General features: G+C 45.6%; 1 protein-coding gene across 8 annotated transcripts; it reads left to right on the forward strand.

Annotated features, from left to right (window-relative positions):
* The first annotated feature begins 1569 nt into the window (after nt 1–1569).
* Nucleotides 1570–8984, forward strand: LOC120948910 (post-GPI attachment to proteins factor 2-like). 8 transcript variants are annotated; one of them, XM_040365766.2, is made up of 8 exons: nt 1570–2339; nt 3141–3537; nt 4249–4693; nt 6790–6924; nt 7134–7295; nt 7393–7498; nt 7581–7799; nt 8221–8984. In XM_040365766.2, exons 3-8 carry the CDS (start codon nt 4406–4408, stop codon nt 8379–8381), a joined length of 1071 nt encoding a protein of 356 aa, XP_040221700.2. In that variant the 5' UTR covers nt 1570–2339; nt 3141–3537; nt 4249–4405; the 3' UTR covers nt 8382–8984. The 8 variants fall into 8 exon arrangements, with proteins under 8 accessions (XP_040221700.2, XP_040221708.2, XP_040221718.2 ...); XM_040365774.2 differs by having other exon boundaries at nt 3173–3537; XM_040365784.2 differs by having other exon boundaries at nt 1570–2236.
* The last annotated feature ends 1963 nt before the right edge of the window (nt 8985–10947 follow it).

Below are 10947 nucleotides of genomic sequence, written 5' to 3' on the forward strand. Positions count from 1 at the left end.
CTGTCAACGTCGATAGAGCGAATTAAATTTCCTGATGATGATGTACAAATACAACAAAAATGGGAAAAACGAATGATTCTTTCGGATAAAGCCAAGCAAATCAATAAATTAAATAATAAATGTGGTAATAATAATAAAGGTGACAGAACAATTCTCTTGCCTTATTCCACCTACGAGAGGCATTTTTGTGCCAAAGTCTTAGTTTGACAGATAAATGCCAATCGAGAAATGACAGTATTTTCCTCCGTTGAATAAGACCTTTATGGTCGTGGTAGACTAGGTACAGTGGAGCGCCGTTTATCCGGGTACCTTTTATCCGGCTTTCCGTTTATCCGTGCTGTTGAGAAATGACAGTTCAATACAAAAGCGACATTGGGTTATGAGGAGGATATTTGAAAAAGCGGTTATAAGAGCACATTGTCATAACAAAAACACTATAATTCATGGCAAATTTTAAAAAATTCTCTTTCGAAAAACATGAAGTTAATGAAAATTGGGTTATTTTTATCGAAAAATAAGAAAAATTTCCAAAAAATAACCAGAAATTGGTGATAAAATATATCATTTGACTCATTATCCGTGTTATTCGCTTATCCGGGCGAAGTCAAGTCCCGAGAAGCCCGGATAAACGGCACTCCACTCCAGAGTATCTAACCTCAAGGCCATTTATATTGAGTTTTGCTCCAATATATTAATGCTCGGAGCTTTAGGCGAACCGATGTTACGAAAGTGTTTCACACGAAAGAACTGTAATTATCAAGTGAGGCGATAACTTCTATCAGTTGGGCGCTCTGTTGATGTCAGGTTAGATGTTAGAATCATTTTTCCAAGCACAAAGTGTGAGGCAAATTTTTTAACGAATAATTGTGCAAAACACTATGGCAATTCAATTTGTGCCACGTCTGAAAATAACAAAAATGCGATAAGTGTATATAACATTGTGCGTTGAAATTGAAAGAAGAATACACAAAAGGAGGTCTGGCAGTTTCTCGTCTGTGGCAAGGCAGTAGGCGATTCATTTTAGAGATGGCGCCAGTGTTTAACGTATTTTAATTCGAAATACGTGGACAACTTTTGAAGCTCATTTTGTTCCAGCTGTAACATCGTTTTGGGGATGGTAATATTATCGTTATTGTATTGGTAAATGAGTGTAATTTTTTTTGACCAATTGCTCATGGCTAGATAAAACCGTTCCTCGGGAAAACTGCGAAGAAAACCGCATAAGCACAAACCGTGGTGAAAACGTACAAGGCATATTGTCAAGCAGCATTCGAGCAGTTCAAAAACATTGGCAGCACTGCCAACGTCATCGCAGCCGCACTCGTGAGTGCACCACAATGGCGAAGCAAATCGAGAGACAGAAAGAGAGAGAGAGAGAGAGAGAGAGAGAGAGAGAGAGAGAGAGAGAGAGAGAGAGACACGCCAGAGCAAGCGAGAAGCACAATGCACCCTTTCGGGAGAGGGAGAGCCATTTTCCTGAGGGTTGTTTTATTTGTTGGAAAATGGGCAAAACAGAAAAGAGAAGAAGTAAGAAATCAAAGTTTCCCACAAACACACACACACACACGAACGGGAGGGAGAGCAGGCGGGAACGAAAGGGAAGGAATGAAAGTGAAACAGAGCAGCGAGAGCGCAACGTTTTCCTGCGAGCGTGCCTTCTGGAAGAGTGCTAGAAAATACGCTCACACACACTCATAGTGGGATTTTCCGTCTTCCGTCGATCCAGGGGTGAATTTTCCGCTCTTCTCTAGAGCGTGGCGCGCTATACACACAGAACACACACACACACACACGAGCAGTATTTTTGTTCCGCTCTTCTCTCCCGACTGGGCAGGCCAGCGGATCAGGACGAGCGGACAGAGCGTAGTGCGCGCCTGGGGAAAGAGGCAGTTTGGAGAAGAGGACGAGGAGGGGGAAAAAATACTCGGAAAAGTCGAGCACACACATTGCTACGTTTTCGCGGTGGTTCGACTAAATGCTGCAGCAGCAGCAGCAGCGGCAGTGGCAGTAAATTCGTATCGTTCGTGCGTTCGTTACGCGCCGTGCAAACGCAGCAGCAGCAGCAGCAGCAGCACTCCAAAAACAAGCTGTTTGGGACAGGCCCAAGGGGTGGTAAATCGGTCGGTGGAAAAGCGTTGCTGAAGCAGCAGGCTCCGTTTTGCGGGCGTCCGATGGTGATGGTGCGTCCGGTGGTCGCGTTGCCGTAGCGAAGACGTAGCGGACCCAACGTGGGCAGGTTCGAAATTTTGCGCTGCGCTCTCCGTGTGTGTATGTGTGTGTGTGTATGGTGATCTGCGGCGCGCCACGGGTGGAAAAGGCACGCCAAGCAGCGCGGGGAGGTAATTATTGCGGCGGCCAAGGAGAGTCGCCCCAGCCCACGTCAGGCCAGGGCCGGAGGGGCCCGCTGCTCGGGTGGACCATTTGGTGCGGAAAAGCACTGGAACGGTCCTGGAGCGCGTATGTCCGTGTCTGTGTGTGTGTGTATGTGTGTGTGTGGAAATCAACCAATTTTTCCAGCTCATTCTTGGTTAAAAGAATATTCTGCAAACAAGAGAACTGATTTAGCTGAGCGACCAGCGAGGAAAAGTTGTGGAAATTTGTGACCCACCGAGAAAAGTGGGCAGGAAAATTCTTCAACAAAAACGCATTTACACACACACACACACGCAGAGGCAGTGCTATGTGATCACACGCGCGCGCATACACCCGCAACACAAACCTCGCCGATGGGTGGCGAAAGGGGATTGTACGGGGAGGGGGGGGGGGGGGTGTAACGGGCGGTAGGGGGAAAACGGATGCTTGTTTTGCCGTGGTGTGTAGACCTATGCCAGTGGCAAAACTGGAAGGTCCTTGCCATGGTGCGCACAATGCTGCGTGTGTAGCTGTGTTTGTGAGTACGTGTGTGTGTGTGTAGGCTCCTTTTCACACGCAGTTTTGTTGTCCGCTACCAGTGTGCGCCTGTGTATGTGTGTGTATGTGTGTGTGTCCTTTCCGGGTGTTGTACATCCTTGACTGGAAGGAGAAGCTTTTCTTTTTTCCTTCACTTTGTTTTGGGAAAATTGCACTCCCGCTCTAACCCCGTCTCTCCTTCTATCTCTATCTCTCTCTCTTCTCAAATAAATCACCACCACGCACTACAGTAACAATTCACCCACTGTGCTCGAAATTATAGGAAAAAAGTGTATAGTGCTCCGCTCGAAAAAATTGGAACCAGCTGAAGGACGGGGAAATCAGCGTTTTCCTCCACGTTAGACACAATTTAGACGGAGTTTTGGCATATCGTGTGTGTGTGTGTGTGTTCGTGTGAGTGTGTGTGTTTGTGTGTCTGCCATCAACACCCTCCCCTTCTCGCTCTGGGGCAGCAGGAGCTGCCCGGAAGCCATCCGCCAATCAAGCCCCAAACGCCAACCAAACGCAAATAGCGCCACCAATCAGAGCAAAACAGAAGGTTTCGGCCGGCCAGCAACGTACGTGACCAGCCGGAGAGCCGCTCGTTATCTTCCCCCCTCTTCGCCCTCGGCCACCGTACCCCGCGTGGTAAGTAAAAGGGTTGCCCATCGATAATTACCTAACCCGCTTACACGCGTCGGTCGGTTAGTGTCATTTCGCGTAAACAAACGCGATTTTCGCTCGGGGTTGGCGCTGGAAAGGGGAACCGAGCATCATGCAAGCGGTGTGATGGGTAGCCCCCACACCTTCCCCATTTTGTGTGTCCACCTTTGGCCGCCTGCCAGCCGTGCGTGCGTGGTTTTTTGGAGCATGCAATGTCTCCCCGACTGAACGCACAAATATAGAACAGCACGCACAGAGCACGCAGCTGTAAACACGTTAGCGCCGTACATTACAGGGTATTCCAGTGGTTCTCATAGTAGTGGGACACTCTTTCCTATTGGAAGTGAACTCCATGTGTTAGAAATTGGACTCTATGGGACACCTTTTGAACAGGCTCCTTGGAATTTCCTGTTGGATTTGTGTGACAAGGGTGCTATAGAGTACAATTCCTATTACATTACGTTCATTTCACGTAAGAAGGAATCAATGAAGTGTCCCACTGCTATGGGAACTCCTGGAAAACCCTGTAGCACACGCAAGCTGAATGTGTCAACACGCCGCGAACTGCACTTTGCATTCTGTTTTGTTGTGCACTGCTTTCTCTGTGTGTGTGTGTGTGTGTTTTATAATGTAAACTATTTAAAATAACTCATTTGTTTTCCTCTTCACCTTTCCCGGTGAACCCTTTGCTTCCAGGGAAAGGGGAAAAGGAGGAGTGATACCGGTACTGCCTGGTGTCTTCAATCCCCCCCCCTCTCTGTCTGCCCAGGCGCCCGGCGCCCCAAACGTAGCCCACGTGCCGCAGCGAGGACGCAACCGGTCGACGCGCGCCGTCAGCTCCAGCCGCCCGACGATGGACGCGACGGTCGATGGGCGGGTGCCGCCGGACGATCCGGCCCGGACGGCCACCAGCGCGCCGCCCAACTGTCCCCACAGACCGCAGGAGCAGCATCACCCCCAGCCGCACCAACAGCAGTGGAATTTGACGACGGACAACGCACACGCCAGCCTCCCCGGTGCCATCCAGCGAAAGTCGCGCAGCAACGACCGCAGCAAAGAGCGGGCCGAACCCGGCCTCGAACCGGCCGACCACTACGGGGACGATGGCGGAGGGCCCCGGGGCAGGGACTCCAGCGAGAAGGTAAACGAAGATGAGCCCCCCCCCCGGGCAGGTTTCTACCGAATTAGGATCACAGGCATGAGCAGAGTATTTATAGAAACCTCCAAACCGCTGCCACGACCGCTTAAGCTGTGGTTAGAGGTAGCGGAACAAGTCAGGGCCAGTGCTGCAAAATGTCATGAGCATCACGAGATATTCACCAACGGAAAAATGCCGAACGCGACGTGCGAGTACCTGAGTCAACCCCGATACTCTGACTGACTAGCTGAGCTTAATGAAGTCACAAACATAATCATGATTTTTTCTGGCTATGAACAGTGCTTCCAGTCACCAATGCTTATGACTGAAACGAAGCTCAAATCAGCTCACATACACAACTGTGATGATCAGCGATGAGACTCAAACAGTTGGTGGACCAATCACATGCTTGATGTCATTTTGTGCAGCACCCAACTCTTGGTCACTCACTTGGTCACGACATTTTCTATCGGTGATAATCACGACATTCTTGGAATATACTCCCATGCTCAATATAGCTTCCAGCTTTCTCGCTCTGTCTGGTTTGATGGTCTGTCGGAGCCTCTGCCAAACAGACAGAGAGAGAGAAACAATGCTCATTTTGTTTCTTGGAACCACTCGCACGCATCGCATATCTCATCATGATCAACGACTGAAAATGTCACGACCAAGTGACTGGCCAAGAGTTGGTTGCACACAATGTCACCAAGCATGTGATGGTCGCACCAACTGTTTGAGTCTCACCTCTGATCGTCACAGTAGAGCTCGTGACGCAGACATTATTTTGTTTCAACCGGAATTTGTTCAGTGACTTTTTGCAGAACTGATCACAGTAAAAAAAAAGTCATGATATAGTGATTGACCACGCGTTGGTCGCAAACATTTCACGAAGCATGCGTTGGTCACATCAATCGTTTTGAGTATCACATCTGATACGTGACGCTGACGTGTTTGAGTACGTGACGCTGATATGGATTTTGTTTCAATCAGATTTTTTTAAGCCATTGACAGTGACATTTTGCTGCACTGGGCATGGGTGTAATTTTGAGCAAGCCTTTAAATGCGACAGTTTAAATGCCAGATTGGAACTGTCTTTTTTCGGGGCGATCAAATGAACGATAACATGATTCATTTGACTCGTTTGATGTATTCTAGCACTTTTTTCCATTTTCATACGATAATCCACGGAAAATTAAAGTCGGACAATGACAGTGAAGGTATTTTTACTTACTCCAAAGTGGTCTGTACTTATGGAAATGTCCATCAACAGAGCTGTGATGGTTCATACAATTCTTGGCGTTACATTTTGGCTCTAACTCACTTATTGTTGTCTCTAAGGCACGAATTATTGCCTCTAAGGCATCCATTTTTGTCTCTAAGGCATCCAGTTTTGACTGTAAATCAATTGCTTTGCTTACGAAATTTAACCGAATGTCTAAAACAGTGTGTTCCACACATACTCAATAACATCAAAAACAAAACGGTTTTTGGATATTGTATCCATATGCAAAACAAAAACTTTTAATATTCGATTCGATTGACCGATATTCGACCCGTTCGCCAAAGAAGCCTTACTAAACGTTACATCTCAAATGACAACAAAAACGCCTTGGAGTTTTTTCAGTGTGTGTGTGTGTGTTTGACAGTCGCCCATAATGATCCTGGACTCCACACACCTTTCTATAACGAAACACAATAATAATAACCCAAAATCCAAAACGTCTTGTTCACTTTCACGCTACCTCTAATCGTACCTTTACCCGTGGGAAGGGAACTCTGTTTGGAAGTTCGCAAAAACTCGCCCTGGTAGAATACTGTACGATCTACCTCGGGCTCGGGATCGCTCGATTCACTGTTAGTTTGTTTTTAATACTAGCACACCCTTCTTTCCCTTCCGTAACACCCTGCAAAAATAACGCTGTTTGTTTTGTTTTGTCGGGTACGTCCCGGTAGAAAAACCGTGTAGAATATTTAAAATAACCGCACTTTCGGGAAGCTTTAGAGTTGGTTGTGTACACTACTATAATCTTTCTCTCACTCTCTTTCTGTTTCACTCTGTTTATTTGCTTACGTGATGCGTCCATCGGTGGCGTCGGTAGCTTGTGGTGCACCTCATCATTGGCTTCCGTGATATCTGCGTGTTTACACTAGTGCTACCGCTCGGTACCTTGTTCGTATGTTTCGTCTCCGCTTATGTCTTCCAGCCAGAGGAAATTCACGAGACGCACTGTCGGGTATGAAGTTACTTTAGAACTAATTGATGTTATTCCTAGCTGTAGTTGTAATGGTGTGAGCGGTAGTGACTGTTATACTGTCCAACAGTCTCTCACGCCATTAACCAAAAATAGACACAGGCATGCGATATGAGTAGATTGATATCAATAATTGGGCAGGCAATATGCTAGTTTACTAAACGACTGTTACTTCCCTGATGCCGTCCCAGGTGTACAACATCATACCGTCAATCAGTGCCATCACTGGCGTTAGTCCACAGCGGTACCTGTGGCGTGTGTCGATCGCACTCCACATCGGGCCGCGCTTCATCATTGCCTTCGTCTACCGGAACTGGTACCGTGCCATGGTTGCCGGACTGAACGATCCCGCCGTAAGTATTTGCAGTAAGAGGCAGAGTCCTCTGCCCATTACACATACACACTCTCTCTCTCTATCTATCTATCTATGTATGTGTGCCTTGCCAACAGCGTGTGACGAAAGCCTGCAGGATGATAAACATCGTCTACTGGCTGAATTTGGTCGAGATCAGTGCACTATGCGGTGTCACCTACATCTCCAACAAGGAAAACTATCGTAAGTAGCGCTCGTAACGGTCGGTGCGGAACGCCACTGTCCACAACACTGATGCTTACTGACCTTCCACTACCCTCAACAGCACTGCACGAGAAGGTGTTCATCATCTTCATGACAACCTCGCTGTCTTACATGCTGGCGACGCTGAAGCTGCTCAAGATCCTGCAGCCGGACGGGCCGCAAACACCGAACGAGGAGTCGTCGCTGCGCTACAAGCAAGCCTTCTTCGCCCTCTCGATCGCGAGCACGGTCGGGTTGATACTGTTTTTCCTGAAGCATCGCTTCCTGTGCCAGGATCTCGGTACGGTGGATGGACCGTGTGCCACCAGTGACCTGCACTAGTGGCGGGAGCTCGGTATCGGAACTGCCCGATTCTGAATCCGAGCTCGGAATCAATTCTGGAGCCGATTCCGATTCCGTCTTCGGAATGAATTCCGGAGTCGATTTCGATCTTGGAATCGGTTCTGATTCTGGAATAGATTTCAATTCTGGAGAGGATTCCGGATCCGATCCGGATCCAGGACCAGAGCCGATTCTGATTTCGGAGCCAATTCCAGAGTTAACTCCTATTGCGATTCCGGGGCCGATTTCGATGCTGTAGATGATTCCGGAATCTGATTCCTAAACTAGTATCTGTGAATTGGCTCCGACGAAAACTTAATTTTCCAGCACTAATCGCGCTCTCTCTCTCTTTCTCTCCCGGTATCGTTCACCCGGTGCAGCATTCAGCTGGTTCGCACTGTGCGAGTACATCGTCGCGTCCGCCAACATGGGCTTTCACTGCACCACGATGCTGGACTTCCCGACCGAGCACTTTCTGATTGCCAAAAACGCGAAGCAGTACAAGAAGCAGCAAACGTCGCTCGGCTGGAAGGTGGACTGAGCGGGGGCACGGGCCCGAACCCAGACCGCACCCGATCGAGCGTAAAGTGGGCGCCGGGTCGGCACGTGTACACAGAACCCTACTACTACTACAACTACTAATTACCACTATTACTACCACACAGACACCCTCGCCCACTTTCACAGTGATTGTAGTAACTTTTATGTGTTTCGTTAGGTTTGTTTTCTTTCCTCTTCTTTCGTTTCGATTTTGTTGTTGTTTCGATTGTTATGGCGGCCGGTTTGCTGGGCGGGCCCGAACGTACTAACGGCGTCAGCCATTTTGAACATTTAAATGTGTGGTTTCCTTGATCCTCGCCCACAAACACGGGCACGATCCGTCGTGTGGGGCACTTCTGCGTAGTAAACTCACACAGGCGGCGAGCTGCGTGCGTAACGCCGTTACCGTAACGCTGGTGCTATTGTAACGCAATGGAGCAGCAATAGCTGAGCAGGTCGTTGAACGAGTGCGTTGTCACGTGGGGTCGTCCTTTAATCCACCTGACCTTTTAGTGCAAATGCAAAGGCGGAAGGTGTCTCGATCTAATAATATAACATAAATTTATATATTTGTATACATAGAACTATATAAATATATATACATATGCATATATATATATATATATATATATATATATATATATATATATATATATATATATATATATATATATATATATATATATATATATATATATATATATATATATATATATATATATATATATATATATATATATATATATATATATATTTATACACATATATATATATATATATATATATATATATATATATATATATATATATATATATATATATATATATATATATATATATGTCTATATACCATCATGTATGCGTATATGTATATAAAATATATATACTGTTATTTTGTTTATTATTATAACGATATATCTTGTGACGAGAAAATGAGTAATAGACACACCCACACATGCAGTAAAAAAGGTAAATAAGTAACAAAAAAAAACCACTCCACACCACACACACACGCATGATTATTATTTGGACACCTTCATCCGGTCCCACAGCACGTGCTGATGCGAAATGTAGATGTATATACATGTGCACATATACACATGTAAGTTTGATGGTTAAATTAAACGATTCATACCACTTTATAGAGCGAAGCAGGTAGACAAAAATGCAAACTTGCCCAGACAAAGTGGAAAGGATCGAGATGACAAAGAATTCAATAGAGAGAAAGAGAGAGAGAGAGAGAGAGAGAGAGAGAGAGAGAGAGAGAGAGAGAGAGAGAGTTCACGAAGCTCTTATTTTCTTTTACGCCATCCACCAGCTAGAAACTAGGGACGTCTACTAGACACCCTCTATATAGTGCCATGTTTGCGAGGAACGTTAGTCGTTTACTCCATTGTTCCGCGACAAATCACAAAAATGTATACACATAGACACACACACACACGCGCGCTCGTACATATACACACACTAGTAGATAATATGCAACAAAAAAGCATAAGTTCCGACACTCTAACTCTTCCGAACTCTCATACGTACAGCCGAGGTTGCATAGCAGTGTAAGAAAACTCACGTCTACATACTTTAACACAGACACACACACACACACACACAAACACATATCAATTTAATCGGCGCAAGAACTCGCAAGGAGGAGGCTCGAAAAACTGCAAAACAAACAAATAAATAAAAAAAAACACAAAAAGCCATTTATCGCTAGGCATACCTAGCTAAAGCAAGCACGCAAACAAGCAAAGAAGAGGTGGAAGAAAAAAACAAAACTGAATGAGAAGTGCAACAAACATTTAAAAAAAAAACAAGAAGAAAACAAACAATCGAAAAAAAATAAATAAAAAACAAATCTTCTGCAAGCAGGGCACACTACACTCTTAATCGATACGTAAATGCAACGCACAATTCGTAGGTAGCAGGCAGCTTCTCGAAAAAGTCGAACGGTCGATCAAACCTAACGCCGCTCTAGATGTTGTGCCCGCGGCTGCTTAAAGCTGTGCGCAAAACACAGGAACATAACAAAATCATTAAAAAAAAAACAAAAAAAAACAGAAAAAATATATACTATATACACAGACACACTAGCATAATCGAGTAGATAAATGAAAATGATCTTTTTTTTTTTTTTTTGAAAGCCTCCCGAGTGACGTTGACGTACACCGAGTTTTAACCGTTTCTCTCTTCCCTTTGACAACGCAAAAAAACCCAAAAACAAAAGAAGAAAATTATGAAATGAACCCACCGTGGTCACGTGGAACTCTTGCACTCCTTCAGCTGGTCGATCTGAAAAAAAAACAAATAAATTAGCTGAAAAAGAGTGTCGCTTTCTTCCCATCCTATCCTATCTCCCACCTGTTGCACTCGCGTCGGAATGGTTTTGTGAGTTGAGGAGCCTGTTCATCGTCACTTTTATCTAATTTTCCTACCCCTCTTTCTCTCTTTCTCTCTCTATCGCTCTCCTTATCCCTGACTACCTATGAGTGTGGGCATGTGTGTGTGTGTGTGCGTGTGATTGTAAAGGATATTAGTGTATGCAAGAGACGTGCATTCCCACTCCT

Source organism: Anopheles coluzzii, chromosome X (genome assembly GCF_943734685.1).
Source record: "Anopheles coluzzii chromosome X, AcolN3, whole genome shotgun sequence".
In the NCBI taxonomy this organism is placed as follows: domain Eukaryota; kingdom Metazoa; phylum Arthropoda; class Insecta; order Diptera; family Culicidae; genus Anopheles; species Anopheles coluzzii.

What these genes read in the sequence shown, in the direction of transcription:
- LOC120948910 (XM_040365766.2), top strand. Translation starts at nt 4,406, where the DNA reads ATGGACGCGACGGTCGATGGGCGGGTGCCGCCGGACGATCCGGCCCGG. An exon ending in GCAGGGACTCCAGCGAGAAG is followed by an intron (nt 4,694 to 6,789) that starts GTAAACGAAGAT and finishes TGGCGTCGGTAG; the next exon opens with CTTGTGGTGCACCTCATCAT. An exon ending in CCGGACTGAACGATCCCGCC is followed by an intron (nt 7,296 to 7,392) that starts GTAAGTATTTGC and finishes CCTTGCCAACAG; the next exon opens with CGTGTGACGAAAGCCTGCAG.